The following is an 18,782-nucleotide window of genomic DNA, read 5'->3' as shown; positions in this document are numbered from 1 at the left end:
CATTAAAAGTGCAAGTCCTCTGTGAAATCTAGTTATTTAGCATAAGTGCAGAGCGAAATTGATATAAAGTGGAAACTGCCCTCACTACCATGCAATAAGTGCTTGACCTGTATGAACTCTAATACTTTTAGCGGATCACCCCCCCCCCCCCCCAAATAACCATGAGTGTGGATATGCGTAGGAACATAATTTATGGTGTTCGTATAATAAACCCTTATTTTTTCTTTACTCTTTAAGATCACAATTTTTCAACGTAATTTATGAAACATTCTGTTTGTAAAATGAGCCTCTGGGAATTAATTAATTAATTAAGCACATGATACTAATTACATTATTAACAAAAAAGCCACGCTTAGAGGGCAACGGTATTTGGGAAGAATCAGGAATACCACTCAGATGTGACCCGAATCACTGACTAGTCTAGGGCCGAACGAAATGTTGCCCCAAATTAAAGCCCCATCCGATTTCTTTCAGGGTCAAATGGTGTTCGCCAACCTCAAGTGTGTAGGTTTCGGGGGAGGGTGTTACACGCAAGCTAAACCTCGTAATTTTTTTCAGACGTTTTCATTAGAAACAACGTTTGTCCATTTTACAAACAAAATCAGCGGGTTTTCATCTTACTGGGTAAACATTATCATCTAATACGCACAAAGTAAACGTATAGGAGAAGCAGTAGTATTTATGTCACAGCAGTAGTAGTAGTAGTAGTAGTCGTAGAAGAAAAAGAAGAGGAAGCAATTATAGTAGTAGTAATAGAAGTACAATTAGGAGTAGTAATATTAATGCATTTCCTTACTGTTGTGATATCAGAAGTTGAAGTAGTGATTTCTCTAGTGATCACAGCTGCTTGTAGGCTAAATTACAAAGTTCACTCTCTAATTTCCTTAGATTGGAATAAATCATTTATTTACCAATGTGGGGTCGGATTGCATGCGTTGCAGGGCCGTACTGCATGCGCCCTCTATCGGTACGTTATTGAAGAGGGAGACTACATCAAAAGAGATCATGGATTCTTGTTTGTTAATTGTCTGCTCCGATGTGAATTCAGCGAATTCACTGGAGTTGGTAACCGTGTGTTCTGAGCAGTTAGTGAGAGGGGACAGGATGTCCGCCAGGTACTTTGATAGGTTATAGGCAAAAGAACCTATGCCTGAAACTATTGGTCTGAGAGGTATCCCGGGTTTGTGTATTTTGGGCAACCCGTATATTCTAGGTGGCTGTTTCTGTGTGGGCTTTATCTTTTTGTATGTAGCCTCATCTAGAACTTTGTCTTTCTTTAGTGCCAGTAACGTACTGGTCAGTTTGCGACACATTCGATCTGTGGGGTCTTTCTTTAGCATTTTATACGGACCAGAGCTCAGAAGCTCGGTCATTTTGTCTTCGTAGGAGGTACTATCTAGAATGATTGTGGCACTACCCTTATCCGCAGGAAGGATTGTGATGCTATCATCATTCTTGAGTGTCTTAAGAGCATCACGCATCCCTCTTGTGGTATTCGGTTTTGGAAGACGTGCTCTCTGTAGAATAGAATCTACATCTTTACGTGCGGCATCGGCCGAAACTGGGTCAATAAACTTGACCGCGGTTTCGACCTTAGCTACTATCTCGGTAATGGGCAATATTTGGGATGACACGGCAAAGGCGAGGCCTTTCTTAAGCAATTGCTCCTCGGTGGAGGTGATCTGTCTCGAGGATAGGTTAACAACCCATTTATCCTCATTCGCTAATGAGGCGGTGACCTTCTTCGATTTTGGTTGTATCAATTTTTCAAATTTAGCCTGTTGCCTTTTCTTGTATTTAGCGAAAACATCTGCGTAGATATTTTCATTAACATTCAGAATGTCTGTACTATGTTGGGCTTGCATAGTCTCTTTGATATCGGCTTTCAAAGTTTCGTATTCCGTCTTTGCCGAATTAATCGTGCATCTAGTAAGAAAGATGCGTTCTTTCAGAAAACGGAGGGCGGCCGTTTCTGCTATCTTTCTTGCTCCTTTGGTGTTCATAGGAGGTTTGACCCGCAGGTCTTTGGGAACCACTGACGCTTTAATGCAACGCACAAGAAAGGTCAAGCGGTTGGAAAATCGAGCAATCTTTTTACTACATCGTTCGTATCTACGAACGATGTAGTAAAAAGATTGCTCGATTTTCCAACCACTTGACCTTTCTTGTGTTCGGTTACAGCGAACCGACACATCCGCGGTGGCAGAACATGCTTGGGAGAAGCAACACCACCCAGATTGGGAGGGTGTACATTGCATTGCCAAAGAAAGACATTGGTATACACGCAGGATTAAGGAGGCTATTAGTATACGTCTTTGTCCTAACAATTTCAACAGAGACAGCGGGATCGACATCCCCGATTTCTGGATGCGAACCATCCGACAGCACAATACCCCCTTACCTGGCAGTGCACGCCGACCCGATCGTTCCCGGCCCCGATCGAGGGACCGCTCAGCCAGTCAACCCCCGCCCACGGGAAACTAGCGAGCCCGCCAATTTTGGTCTCATTTGCATATTGCCGACCCACGGCGTATTTGCATATACCCCCGGCTTATTTGCATAACTCCTGACCAATCACACAACGGATCAGTGCCCACCTATTGTTCTCGTGTTTGTGCGTACGGTCTTGGAGGTTAGTATAAATAGAGTACGATATCGGATAATCCGTGTCACTTGATAAAGAGTTGCAGCGGCACTCGAAAGCTCGTGAACTTGTAAGCTAGTGAACACTTTTTGCGAGAGTGATCACGAATTTCCTAGAAAGCCAGTGAACACTTTTTGCGAGAGTGATCACGAATTTCCTTGTTGACCATAGTAGATTGCGAGACAAATGAATACCCTCTAGCGATTATATTTTTTATCCACGTGCAGATATGCGGACACTAAAATGATAAGCACACTCTGTTTAAAATTACCATGATTACAAAGGCTTGATTGAATTAAGTTTGGAAATTAAATAAACCTCACCGGTTGTCGGAAGTAAACTGTATAGATAGTAACTTGTTATAATTTCGATTCATTTCTTATTATGTACCTTGTTATGATGATTATGATAAAAACATAGGTAAGGAAATGTAACAGTTTATAACCTTCAAACCTAGAACACTGCGCACGTACAGAAATCACTGGTATAAGTAATTCCAAAATACATTGCGCCTCGACTTACTTCTTCTTGAAACTGGAAGACGTTTATTTTCACCCAATATAGTTATGCAAAACAGTCCTTAACAGTAAAGGATTATTTCATTCCAAAATCATGCATTTACTAATTCGCTCCTTAGAGACTGAAAATTTTCACCTTTCCTTTGCAAAGTAGGGGTTGAGGACATGGCCAGCAGGGAAAAGGGTCAGTGTATGTGTATAGGTAATTTCTTATTCGTTTGAACAGTGTTAATGTGTTATGAAAGCAACTGCTCTCAAAAGGAGTGATTAAGCGATACTTTCTTAAATCTGTAATGAAATGTTTTGAACTTATCTCCTTTGCAAATACATAATTATTATAAGGAAATGTACTTGGTGAAACTCTGAATAACGATCCTTAAATGTATATGACGACGCAAGACGGTTGTTATTACTTAAAACTTGCAAGTGAAGAAAGAAGTGGAGCGTTGTGGCCCAATGGATTAGTCTTCGGACTTTGAAACAGAGGGTCGTGAGTTCGAATCCCAGCCATGGCGTAATTTCCTTCGGCAAGAAATTTACCCACATTGTGCCGCACCCGACCCAGGTGAGGTGAATAAGTACCCTGCAGGATTTATTCCTTGAACGCTTTAGCGCCTATTAATATGGCGGCTCAGCTACAACCGGGGTAATAATATGATAACAAGTATAAAAGCGCAGTTGAGTATATGCACACTGTAACTGCGCTATATAAATGGACATATTATTATTATTATAAAGGGATGGAAAATGAAGAAGAAAAAAGAAAGAAAGAAGAAGATGAGGTCGAGGAGAAGAAGGGAGAGCAAGATGAAGTGGATAATGAACAAAATAATTAAGAGATATATGAGAAGATAACGAAAAACAGAAGGAGCAAGGAAATATCAAGATACTTGTATGTGGCATAGAGTAAGGTGAAGAGAGAAAAAAGGGTAGGCTCAAGAGAATGGAAAGAAAAAAGAGGTTCGTCACTACAATTTACAAGGATAACGGAGCAATTGAATTCTACAAGGTTAAGAATTAAGACAGCATAATACAACCCAGGTAGTGGTAACTATTGATACAATATACACGTACATTATAACATTTAGCGAAAGTATAGGTGGACTTTCCAACCACTGTCTTGAAAATCATCATATTTTATCTTATCTCTCATGAGGTAACCCATCGGCTCAACACGGCGCACTTTTGACGTGTCTGCTTATCTGTAGGCGCTATAACTCTACTGATCATAATTATGCCTTCGAATTGCCTTGTGACACAAAGGAAAACAATTAAACGATAATTGTATAAATGAAATAACTTTCTGAATACCTGCCCAGTTTTCATTTTACTACCCCGCTGAGATTTGGTGTGTATGCCTAAATTTGCATGAACGCATGTTTATTTCATAATAATAATAATAAATAATAATACACAGTTCTTGTATAGCGCATATCACGATTATGAATACTGTCTCTATGCGCTTCCAAAGGACTTGGATATTATCACCCCAGCTGTAGCTTGGCTGCCGTAATTACTAAGATTAAAGCGCACACGCATTTCAAGGAATAAATTCCTGCCAGGTACCCATTCACCTCACCTGGGCTGAGTGCAGCACAATGTGGATAAATTTCTTGATGAAGGAAATTACGCCATGGCTGGGATTCGATCCCACGACCCTCTGTTTCAAAGTCCGGAGAGTAATCCACTGGGCCACAACGCTCCTGGATATGGCAGCTTGTTAGCTTGTTCTTTAGTCAAAGTGCGCATAAATTATCAAGTTTCTGATTATCAATCACTTTCTGCTCGCGCTTCACGCTCGCATTATTATTAAAATAGCAATACCCATCCTATTCATAATTTACAAAACATAAATACACTGTCCCCTTTTAAGGTGTAAAATCTGATGTTTTTTTTCTCGGCTCGATCTTCGCGTTCGTATTAATTGTTTAGTTACATGTCCATCCGTTTTTTTATTACAAACAAGTGCATTGAATTACCTTTTTAGGTCGAAATGTCAAGGATTTTCAGCTCACACTTCGTGCTCGGATTATTCAATTATTGAAATGAGTATCATCTTCATGGGTAACTGCAAACAATTCGCAACAGGACCCTTTTCGGTCAGGCCAGAACGTTTTTTTTTTCTTTTTGTTCACGCTTGCCGTTGGCAGAAATTACTTAGTTACAAAGGCATCTTGTTCAGGATCACACACATTTCCCAGTATATTCAAATGTCAGGACTGAATACAAAAAAGATCAAAGAAGAAATTCAGATCGCACTTCACGCTCACGCTTTTTATATAGGGTACATGCCATTAAGTCATATTTATGTTGTTTTATTATAATAAAACTAAGTAGTAGCTTTGACCGGCCAATAGGGGAAAATATGGTGAAAATAATTTTGTCCCCACCCTCTATTGGCGAAAGCCTGTTCCGCCCTTTTAGAATTACACACACAGAAAAAAAAATGTTGCCCCCCACCATCGAAAAGGACGGTGCCCCTTCCACTAAAAAAATATAAAAATAATGGCTACGCCACTAAATAAAAAAGATATTGTTTGTGTTCTTTATCACTAAGTTAGACATCATTTCTTCTAGTTCTAATGGTTGCACATTATACTCTCAGAGCCCCCCACCCCTTGTATCATCGGGAACTAAATTTAAGCATCGGTCTGAATTTTTCTAAGTTAACTATACCTCATGACATCCATGAAAACCACCTTCTTAAAAGTCATTGCCCTCATTTCAAGATTAAGCGAACAAATATAAAGCACTTGGGACTTTATGAATAATCTAATTAGAAATATAAGATTTTTAATATCTTTTTCTAAATGTTATGTTCACATATATGATTCCAAGTAAATATAGATAAGCGTTGTTGAATTAATCTTGAGTGCTTTGATGTGACTAGCACAAGTAGGTGATCCAGGTTTTTGCCTATGATTTCAAGGGACTGGGACAGATAATTGCTCTTTTTAATCTTCTTCTCTTTTTTGGAGGGGGGGGGGGGGCAAAACAAAAAAATGTGGTGACATAATCACCATATAAAAGGGGATCAGGATTATTTTATTCAATAACAAAAGAAATGAAAACCCTATGCCTTTCATCGCAAACACATACGGTAATCACTTAAAGAAACATTTCTGAAGAAATATCTGACGAAGATAATTCAATTCATAATATAAAAGCAAGAATTCAGAAAGGTGGAAAGGTATATTACTTATATTATATTGGTGTATCATCGGTTACCCAGGTGCGCTTTAAAAGTTCCAAAATATATCTAAAATATTATTTAATTTCAGTATGTTATGCAATATTCAATACATATCCTATTTCTTTTTCTTTATTTTGACCGCAACTCATGTATTTATCAAACTGCTCGTGCGTACGCTTGTGTTTGAAAATATTGTCCATTCAAAACTCATATGCAAAGGCAGCACTTAATTTAATATTCAGGGTATCAACAAGATAAGTGTATTTGTTAAACATTAAGCACATACAATTCCTTATAAAGGCTTCGCATTTAAATACAATACGTTCCGAATTCTAGAGAAATAGTGCTTGGAAAACAGTGCAAATAAAAGAAAGAAAAAAAAAATATTTATCGCACGTCACCTATAGAGTATATGCAAATTCCTTCTAGTTGTCATCCAATCAGAAAAGAGGAGCGCGTATCAATGGGAAACATGATATTTGCATCTTATATTCCAATTCACATGTTTAATGTTTGCAATGTAAACCAAGAAATTATCTGGTACAATAGTAATATAAAACATGAGAAAGAAACGTTATTTTTTTCAAAACTGGATCAAAGAGGGGATTTATACAGTGGGACAGATTATAGAAGATGGGAATTGGAAAGATTTTTTCATGTATTAGCAACTATTTTAACCGCAGACAATTGCTTACTTCATTCGAAATGTCAAAACTCAAAAAGGCATTTCCACACTTCTGGTTATAGACAAAACCAATATTGGGAGAATTTGAATTCAAGGAGCATTTTGGGGTAAAAGTTGGAAACCGGTCTATTTCACCTAATTTGAAGGTGCTGAATCTGATAAGACCGGTTTCCAAGCCAATTTTTAATGTCTTGACCACCTAATTTGCATAAACAAAATGGCTGCCAAATTGACCATTTAAAATCTTATTTCTACAATATTATTTTATAATACTCGCTTTCATCGACATGGATACTGCAAAATCCTGCATACATAACATGTACCATTCGGGAAAATTTGTTATTTCTGTTTGCGGCTAATTAATTATGCAAATTTATGCATATTTTGCAATATTATGCTATAATTTGATAATTACACCTAAAAAGTTAATAATTTTGGGTACAAATAGCATTTGTATCATTATGATAATTATTCGGCCCTTTAATATAACATTTAGGTCAATTTTTCTATGTATTTTATCGTTCTTTGATATTTCTTTATGTTCCTGTATTTTCTGCCATTTGCTTTGGATTTGTTTGATATGAGATCTTTAAAAAACTAATATCAATGGCAGACAAATATTAAGCTTCAATGATTGAATCATTTGATAAACTTCTTTTGCCACAAATGTTAATTGTACTCAGGAACAAATACACACACACACACATGATCCCACACCCACGCTTCCACACCCACACCTGTATATAGAAAGTAATATACTTGCAAGGTATAGTAGACGTGCCCAATATAAATCACATTGATGCCTATCCGATCATGCCAATTTCCAATTCAATAAACCCGTACGAAAAGAACAGTTTAGGAGTTGGAAAACCTGTAATCATGCTGAAATTAAATTTCTTGAAAAAGAAATATCATAATGTTTTATAACAGATCTAATAATCAAATAAATGTATGACTTAAACAGTGTAGTTTAGCAATCTTATATAAGTTTCAGTACAGGCATCCTTGTATCAAATTATATCATTTTATTCAGCTCCATCAGAACTACAATCATGGCAGTTAACCAAAGAACAATTCGTGACAAATGCAAAGGGTCTGCATTACTGGATAACCTACTAATTTTTTGGTCAATACCGATTTATTCATTTATTTGGCAACGATACATTTTCCCCAAGTCAACAATCAAAGTGATAACTGAAAACCACAGCTTCTATCCAATCCTTGCCTTGGAAGATTCTTTGACAAACGATACTGAATACAGAAGAGGAAATGATAAAAACATGGGGCTTAACACAGATTAGCTCCATGGTAAAAACATGGGCGAAACGAGGAGGCTTCCAGCCCAGTCACTGCCCAATGCAGAACAAATTTTCACACTGCATCCTATGGTTAAAAAGTGTTCGGGATGCCTGAAGAAGGTAAACCAGCATGTAGACAGTTGCAGAATTCCAGTCTAGAGGTTATCCGGTCATGGATGATATTTTCTGCACCATCTCATGTAAGACAATGTCTGATCTCAGCAATATTGTGGAGCTGGTAATATGCAGATTGGCAGACATCTGATTTGCGTTTCTTCATGCTTATTGTTCTATCAAAGACTACGCTAAGAGATCTAGCCTTGCATACTGGAGATATATAGCTTCCTCAACTATTAAGACTGGAGTTGTAGTCATAATAATTACGCATATATGGAGATGACAGAACAAGATACTTCGCTTTTTATCGTTAAGGTCCAGAAAGTTGACCTCCATCCAAAATCGGATCCTCAATGGCAGCACAAACAACAGCAGCTGCATGAACCTCTGTATCTTTAACTTTTGGATCAAAAGTGAGGTATACAGCTGGATAACATCAGCATAGAAGTGTATACCAAGACCATGAAGCCACATTATAGAGCTAAAATGAGTGATGTACAGTTTGAAGAGTAAGGGACCAAGGACAGTCTCCCAAGGAACTCCATAGCAAAGGGTAATCACAGGATACTGCACGCCAGTGATGAATACAGCTTCATAAAGCTCTGTTGGCAAGGTAAGAGGAAAGCCATTGGAGTGCAGAATCATCAATTCCAAAACAGACTGTCAGTCTTCCAAAAGGTATGACATGTTCAGTGGTATCAAAACCGGTTGTCAAGTTAAAAATAACTTAGGCAACTATTTTCCTCATAGAACGAGATATCCTGGCTCTACAGTCGAAGAAAATTCTCGACCTAGACTTTGATGGTGAAATATCAGACTCGCATGCCTATCAGAGCTTTGTAAGCTATTGGATGCTGTTGAGTTTATTACCGATCAAAAGAAGTGGATTAATAATAACCTACAGGAGCGCCAAACATGTCTGGTACCCACATCCCCTGAAAGATATCTTCGTTATCAATTAGAAATAGTCTATCTTATGAAGATATGAAGATGTGTGAATATAAGAAGTTTGATAAGTGGCCAAAGGGACATTACAAGATTCACTACGGTATTAAAAAGGTGCACTCCGAGCATTTTAACACCTGAAAAAAAGATCTGGTCAGACAGCAGATTCCCTCTCAAGACAAAAGTTTATGTTTCTCTATGGATATGTGACATGAGATTCGGACACATCTTAAGAACACAAACACGATGACTTTGATACGAACTGCCTCCGCAGAATACTTGTACTAAATTGGTTTGATTTCAACAATTAGAGATGACGTTTACAATATGAGGCTGCCCTATCAATGAAATATGGAACACCAAATCGAGCTGACATTGATCATTCAACACCACGAAGGTAAAGGTGTATATCAAGCTGGGGGAAGCTGGATGCCTCTAAGTTGGATGAAGCGACAAACCGTGATAGGACAGGTGCAGTACTGCATTGGAAAAGATATATTATGGAGATGCACAAGTAATCTGTTAATGAAGTCCAATGATCAAATTTTATTATTGAAAGGATATGCAGTGACGTATTCGTTGTGGAACTTTAGGAAATCACATTATGGCTTTTAAAACATGGCAAACTGTATAATTGATAGGTAAAATGAGATATTAGATGGTTTATATGCGGGTTCAGTGCTGAGTTTTTTTTTTAATTGGGACTATTTGACAAGCATAATGGAGAAACACACAGGACATCTTATTTCAGCAGACTGTTTTCACTTCATTTTGCTAAAGAAAAACACACTAAATATATATACATGTATGTGTGATCAGATTCTGTTGGTAGGGGAACATAACTACTCCAAAGGATATTAAATGCAACTGATTGACTATTAGGAGTTGAGAATTACAGTACTGTCATGATTCAAATTTAATAATTCATCATCTAAAATTGTAAATATGAATAAATTGATTGATATCATAATTCAAGATACCATTTTATAATAAAAAAATAAGCAATTAATAGTGACATTCGCTTCAATACTGATCGGTTCCTTAAATTCGCTGGATCTCCATCAGTTTGCTTTTAAATGGGAAGGCACTCCCTGCACGAATTTATCTTTGCAGATGTGGGTGCATCTGTTTATGCCCATGGATATATACGAATAAAAAATGTAAAAAAGTGATTACATAATTAAATCATTGAAGCTGATTATTTTCTTCCAGTGATAATCAATACCTTGACAGATCCCATAACAAACATGTACAAAAAAGGTACAAAATACAAAGAATTACATGAGAAATAAAAAAACAATAAAATACATTATTATTCACTGTGATATCATATTCTAAGGGTCGTACATTTATTTGTAATGATGCAAATGCTATTTGTACCAAAAATATAAACATTTGAGCTGAAATTATCAAATTATAGCATAATGATCCAAAATATGCATAAATTTGCATAATTAATTAGCCACAAGCAAAAGTAACAAATTTTCCAGAAAGGTACACTATGTATGCAGGATTTTGCAGTATTTATGTCTGTGAAGGCAAATATAATTATAGAGCATTATCGAAATAATATTCTGAATTGTCAATTTGGCAGCCATTTTGTTTATGCAAATTAGGTGGTCAAAATATGATAAATCAGCTTGAGAACCGATCTTATCAGATTCAGCATATTTGAATTGTGTGAAATAGTCCAGTTCAAAAATTTTACCACAAAATTCTTCTTAAAGTTTATATATAGGCCTCTTTTTTCCAGAATGGCTCTAGTCTATGCATATATTGGCATAATTAATTAGCCACAAGCAAAAGTAACAATTTTTCCAAATGGTACATGTTATGTATTCAAGATTTTGCAGTATCCATGTCTGTGATAGCGAATATAATAACAGAACACTGTAAAAATAATATTCTGAATGGTCAGATTGACATTTTGTTTATGCAAATTAGGTGGTCAAAACATGAGAAATCAGCTTGGGAACCAATCCTATCAGATTCAGCATATTTGAATTGTGTTAAACAGTCCGTTCCCAACTTTTACCCCAAAATGCTTCTTAAAGTTTACATAGGCCTCTTTTTCCAGAATGTTTCTAGTCTATTATAGAAATTACGTAATACAAGAACCCCACAACAGCTACAAAAAGAAGAACCCAATGTGATTGAGTTAGCAACAGGTGACTCAATAAATGTCGAAAAATGTCAGCTAAACACTATTATAGTTTGTTAGTGGATAAATATAAAGAAGAACCCGTTTGTTTACATTTTTGGCAAGATCGTTTAGACTTGTCAAACGAATTTGATTGGAGTGAAATATTTAAATTCAAATTTCAACAAATTAATGACAATAAAATGAAACAATTTAATTTTAAACTTTTTTCACAAAATATAGAATATTAGAATACCTTAATTTCAAGCATTCTCCAGTTATATGTTTAACCCATTTTCATGAGAATTTTCGAATCAGAACAGCGTGAAATTATCACTTTAAACACGACAGTTTTAAACAATAATTAATTAAAAGAACGTCATTATTAAGTACACTAAAGTAAATGTCTTACTTTTTATGTGGCACTTACATCAATGGGTTTTGAATAAATGGTTCTTATCTTTTGAGAGAACCAAACGCCAGCAATATAATGAAATATTTATCTACACCCATCGGTAAAGTAATAGAAGACCGTTTTTATTTTCTTCTTCATTTTTTTACGCAATAGGTAAAAAACTAAAATAATTCTAGGTATGGCCGTCGCATTTCGCAGATTCATTTCAAAAAGAAGATGTCAGTCTGAATTCTTTTATCAGAATTAAAAAGCGATATGATTACGCATCATGCCTAAGAACCGATTCCCCATACTAAACTCAGTTTAGCCAAGAGATTGACTTTTAAATGCTTGGGTCTTTTAAGACTTAAAAGTCATGAATTCGTTTATATACTTATTGAGCTTATTGAGAATTCTGCTCATCTTTTTTAAATTTACCTGGTAAAGCTTTTTTTTTTTGGGGGGGGGGGTTTCTTGTATTTTATTAATTCTAGTGTCATCATTTGTATGTGTGTAATCTACACATTTTTGTAGTTGGGGTAAATAAATTACACAAAAAATATCAACATTGATTTATACCTGTCGATCTCATAGTTAATGAGCGCATGCGTGTATCTCGTCTCAGAATATGCTGAAAATGGAGATTGCTCGGGCTTGCCTGATTGGCTGATACTTTGACCAATCAACATGTCAAAGGCCTTAGCAAGCAACAATTCATACGTTTGAACATCTAACCCATTTGAAACGTAGTGAATTATTGGGATTGTGACAACTGAGACTGATCTTTATCAAAAATCGATTGAGGTTTAGGCCAGTTGATATTATGTGATTTCATTTGTGTAAAAAGATCATTGAATATAAGGCGTAATATCGAAAGGCGTTAGACCACTTTATTTAGAAATATATCAAGGTCAAACCCAGCAAAATACTTTAAAGGAACTAAAAGCTTACAACCGTTATTTATTCCATTTTTTTTCCATTTTGGTAATGATTACAAAGCAAATTGTCATCAACATTGGTTATACTCAAGTATCAACGAATTGCGATAATTAATTAAATGCTTTAAGGTCGTACTTGATGCGCATTTGAAATTCCAATTTATTGATAAACTTCATTCACTTGAAATTATTTGTTTGTGTTTTTATAATGATAGCATGAAATAATCATAAGAGTATAGTATGAATTCAACGAAAAGCAAGAAATATATTTTTTTATCAGACATCTTTCATTGATTTTCAATAATCAAAACAAATTTAAAGTAAATCACAAAAAACCTAATAGACGCCTTTTTATTGACATGCCCCCTATTTTCGGAGAGAACAAATACACATAAATATAATGGAAAGAAATAAAAGTAACCGTCTTTAAAGCTATGCATGGACCACCAACACGTACATGGCGTATACATGACGCATTGTTTTATTTTCCCGCCAAATTGTACTCGCTTGGGGTAAATGGACTTGAACATTCAAACCCTTTGTTGAAATACACCACAATGACACAAAGATAAGACTTTGGTTTATCATGAATTATATTATAATAAAAATAACTTATCTTCAAAATGATATATCAGAAACCGGCAAAACAAACTTTGCGTTAGATATAGAAAACAAACAACCTCTCGTCTAATCTATTGTTAAAATAAAAGTATAATTATACCACAACAGCAGTGAATACAGTATCATCGACTAAGCATTGGATTGTTTAGCATTTCCCTTTTTCTTACAAGGAAAGCAATGCTTTGATGATAGCAAGTGTGCAATATATTCACAATAGAATGGTTAAAGACCGTCCATGCCAAATGTTCTTGTCAACTTTCGTACGATAAACGTATTGCTAAGAACCATGAGCATCACACATCTTAAAAAGTGCAGTAAAGTTACTTCAGCTCATGGGCGGAAATCCCAGGGGGACCTGCCCCCCCCCCCCCCCTACTCAGAATAGTAGGTGGACACAATATCAAATGTCCCCCCCCCCTATATTTTGGGTCTTTGGTGATGCTAAGAAGTATATCACTCAAAATAGGAATAAAACGTGCGTTTTCGGACGAGAAGACTTTTTGTGCTTGTCATATATAATTTTCGTCGAAATTCCCTTAAACTTTAGGTAATATCCTTTTTTTCTTTCTTGTCAAATTTCCAGACCCTTGTCCCCCTACCTTTTCGGAGAGATTTCCGCCCCTGCTTCAGCTGTAATCTTCAAATTAGGTTTTTAGAAATATTTCCATGATTATCTGTTCATTGTAGCCAATGCAATCAATCGAGAGAAATTGTGCACGATAACTAAGATGTTAAGGGCCCCAGATCGAATTTTAGTATTTCCAATGACATATTATCGGAAGATTCGGAGTTGATTCCATTGGTGTAACTGAAGAATGAAAGGACAGCATGTCCCTCTTTAATCTGGTCATAGAGAAGATTCGAGTATACCGACATCATTGTAGGGGATCATTTGAATCATATTAGGGCATTTTACCAATCACTTGGCAGACGCTTTCTATAACGCAGAAATCATTTGTGGAAAGCCCTTTATAACATAGTAGCCATTGTCGGAAATCGGTGAATAAAAAAAATCAGTGTATATTTTTTGCCCGGTTTCGAATCTTGAAACGACGTGCTGTCCCGGTCCACCTACTTTCGACAATGACCTCTTATCTGTCCATTGTGATTTGATGGATATTTTCAATAGATTCCGAACGTTGCAAAAAGCGTCTGCGAAGTGATGGTAAAATACGATATTGGATTAATGACGCATCATATCATTTGGCATCTTGCCTACATGCATGTACGGATAATCATGAAATAAGATAAAATATTTTAACCCTCGGCAAACACTTAATGGCATAAGAAAAATAAGAAATCACGTAAACAACCGAATCCATAATATATCTTAATTTGAAGAAGACGATTGGAAGTGCATGTTCACGAACCACTTACCGTACTTACTTTAATGGTTCTTACGACGGATAACAACAGTTACTCGAAATCTATTTATATAGCCAGAATTTGGAATGAAATCATAATCAAATGTCGATGTTTCAACAACCTACACAGTCGAAGTATTTCACTTGACCTTTTTTGTGTTTAATGGCCATTTAGTATTATATCACCTTGTCTTTATTATCAAATGAAAAGTCAAAATTGCACATCCTAAGATTAGATATGAATCAAATTAGCTTTAAGAATATAATTACACATTCAGCCCCCCCTCAAAAAATAATAGTGAATGAGTGAATAAATAATGAAATGAATAAACAATACGTCATAAGGGAGAGAGATCTGTAGATCAACAAATTTAGTGATTTAGTCTTTGGATAGAATAAATCTTCCTTATACTCCGAAGGTGTAACGTCATATGAAAGCCCCCCCCAATAAAAAAAAAAAAAGTTTTCTTGTCATCATTTTTTGCGGCCTACTTCGAAGTTTCATCCATGTTGCACAGTGTGTACATTTTTTACCTGTTTGACCAGTGGATTTCTTTTGTCTTCCTATCCAGCTTGACAAGTTGAATAACATTTGAAAGTTTAGGATGTGGTTTTCAAGCTCAATGACAAACTCAAAATTAATTTTGAGTGACTTATTAATGGTTTTCAGAAGACTGGTCACATGATATTATGATGATATACCAACGCTGTTCAAATCTAGCTCAAAATAATGTGCTATCATACATTGTAGAGAAAAAAAGGGAGAAAAAAGGATGGAAAATAACGAAGAAAAAATGAAAGAAGAAAATGAGGTACAGGAGAAGGGAGAGAGAGCAAGATGAAGTGGATGATGAACAAAATAATTAAGAAGAGAAGATAGCGAAAAAAAGAAGGAGCAATGAAACATCAAGATACATGTATGAGTCAAAAGTGCGCCGTGTTGAGCCGTTGGGTAACCTCACGAGAGATAAAATAAAATTTGATGATTTTCATGACAGTGGTTGGAAAGTCCACCTATGCTTTCGCTAAATGTTATATTGACAAATCTTTTTTCTTAAATTCTATAAAAGAAAATGAGGTCATTCAAATATGTAATTCATTAAGTAGTAGCAATTCCACTGGATATGATAATCTTAGTACTAATTCATTGAAAAAAGTTATTTTCTATATTGTGCAGCCATTGGCATTCATATTTAATCTCTCTCTCTCTACAGGATCGGTCCCTGATAAGTTGAAAATAGCTAAGATAACTGCAGTATTTAAAAAAGATGACTCTCATAAATTCGATAAATTATAGGCCTATATCTATTCTACCGTCTATTTCTAAGTTGCTTGAAAAGTGTATTTATAATAGTTTGTATTCATTTTGCTTAAAAATTAAAATTCTCACAGATTCACAATACGGGTTTAGAAAAAATTCTTACTGCACACGCTTTGATAGAATTACAAGATAGAATTATAAGCATAGGAATTTTCATGGACCTTTCTAAAGCTTTCGATGTTGTCGATCACAAAATACTTCTTTCCAAATTAGAACACTATGGGGTTAGGGTTTACCACTTTCTTGGTTCAAAAGTTATCTTTCTGATAGATCCCAATATGTTGTTTTTAATAATAGTTCATCAGACTTTTCCAGTATCACACATGGTGAACAGCAAGGTTCTATTCTTGGCCCGCTATTGTTTCTAATTTACATCAACGATCTCAAATAAATTTGAATATATCATGTATGCCGATGATACTACTTTAATATACAACCAACCTTATAATCTTAATATACAAAATGATATCAATTTTGAATTAGATAAAGTTACAAAATGGTTTAAATCAAACAGGTTGTTAATAAATACCAGTAAAACTAATTATATTACTTTTTTCATAGGCAGTCTTACATTTCTAGTTTTTCTCAATAACTTCTTGCTTGAAAAAGACAAAGTTCCAATTAAAAAGGTGAATAGTGTTAATTTTCTAGGTGTTTATATAGACTATAATATAGAATGGGACATTCATGTTCAAAAAGTCAGCCAAAAGTATCTAAATGTGTTGGTATCATATATAGGTTAAAAGACTCCCTTCCAACTTCTGCATTATTACTTTTATAAAATTATTTCATGTTGTCATATCTTAATTATTGTGTAGTTGTTTGGGGCAAGGGCACCGGAAGCGGGGGGGGGGGGCAGGAGGGGCACTTGCCCCCCCAAAGAAAATTTGGGGGGGGGGCAAAACGAGATTTTGTCCCCCCTCCAAATGTGCCCCCCTAAAAGTAGAAAAATGATATTATTTAAGGACAAAAGTAAACGATGAAGGCACTTTTCTGCCTAAGAATTGTCATTTATTTTGTCAAAAATCAGCAATTACACATCTTAGTAAGCCTTGCGTCTTTTGACGAACATGTCCCTCTGTGAAACATACCTTTGATAAGCCCCTTTTCATCTTATTACAGTGTGATAACGTTTAACCTTTTAAGCCCCCCATTCCACAGAGAACAAGACCGCTGGAAGACCTTTGAAAGACCATGAATTTTGGTTGATCTTTCAATGGTCTCTCAATGAACCTACAATGGTCTTTGAGGTCTTACACGAGTCCTGACCAATCTTTCAGTGGTCTTCTTGGTCTTCATGGGCTCCAAAACTTTTTGAAACGGTTGAAAACAGTCTTACAACGGTCTTACAGGAATATTGTCTTTCAGTGGTCTTTCAGCAGTCTTTCAGCGGTCTTTCGATGAACTTTTAAAGGTCTTCATAGTCTTTCATTGATCTTTCGGCAGTCTCTCAAGATTTTTGCGGAGATCACTGTAAGACTCATGAGAGATTATTGAAAGATCATTGAAAGACCATTGAAAGTCCATGGAAAGAATTAAGAAAGATCACTTATTGCATAAAATAAGATCTCGAGAGGACTAGTGTAAGTACGACAAGAAATATCCATCAGTCTTTCAGAGTTCTTTGAGGGGTCTTTCTGAGCCATTCCACAGAGATGACAAATTTCATTGATCTTGAAAACCGCTGTAAGACCTCACCAATTTTAAGTCTTTCAGTGGTTTTTCAATGGTCTCCGTTCTGTGGAATGGGGGCCTATTAATGAATACATTTCAGAGACCAATTTGCATGCTGGCTGTGTCGGCTAACAAACGCGCGGTCGCCCAGAAACGCTCAGACCGGGGGACCGTTTCATCAACATTTTTGTCTGACAAGTCAGATCTGACATCTTTTCGTGATTCTGATTGGCTGAGAGGCACTGTTACTATAGTAACTGTCGGATAAAATGGGACTTGTCAGATAAAACGTCCGACAAGTCCTTTCATGAAACGCTCCCCAGACATGCCAGACCCGATATCACCAACGCGCGTGAACGCTAGTTACTCGAGCAACATATGGAATCTGGAAATAGCTGTAAAACCGAAAAGTTTAAAGAGTTATAGAGGATTGAGTAGTTACTTATTGGATAAATGAGAAGATGCTAGCTTGAGTCGGCGAATGGAGTGCAGAGCAGGAGTACTCATCTATCAACTAATCATGCCTCTTCTTCAACCTTTTCTGGTTTACTGTCTTTATCAGGACTACGCTCGTTTGAACAAAAATTACTCGACTATCAACAGTCTACTTCCTCCTATCAATTTCACTTCTTCCTTTATCCACTTTTTTCGAAAACTCCACATGGTGTACCGTCAACCACATCCGCTGTTGGAATGTAATTGTTTTCTTCTAAATAATGTTACATAATGTACATTATGAACTGCCGTAGTTTGTTAGTTCATGATTATTTACATATGAATATTTCCTGGAATTTGATATTCATCATTTCCTAGTTATGGTCACATTTCCCCAGAAAATATGTAAAGAAAAAAGAAGATTTTGAAGGGGTCATCCAAAAGTGCTTCCCAGCCATACAAAACATGCCAAAGGAAACACATAAATCGAGTAAT

General features: G+C 36.0%; 1 protein-coding gene across 1 annotated transcript; it reads right to left on the bottom strand.

The window, feature by feature from the left end:
- Positions 1-899: 899 nt before the first annotated feature.
- On the bottom strand, positions 900-2,003 carry LOC121417723. Its single transcript, XM_041611457.1, has one exon. The coding sequence runs from the start codon at positions 2,001-2,003 to the stop codon at positions 900-902; it is 1,104 nt and encodes a 367-aa protein (XP_041467391.1).
- Positions 2,004-18,782: the final 16,779 nt, after the last annotated feature.

This window comes from Lytechinus variegatus, chromosome 6 (assembly GCF_018143015.1).
Source record: "Lytechinus variegatus isolate NC3 chromosome 6, Lvar_3.0, whole genome shotgun sequence".
Lineage (NCBI taxonomy): Eukaryota > Metazoa > Echinodermata > Echinoidea > Temnopleuroida > Toxopneustidae > Lytechinus > Lytechinus variegatus.
This window is presented reverse-complemented; position numbering and strand designations above follow the sequence as displayed.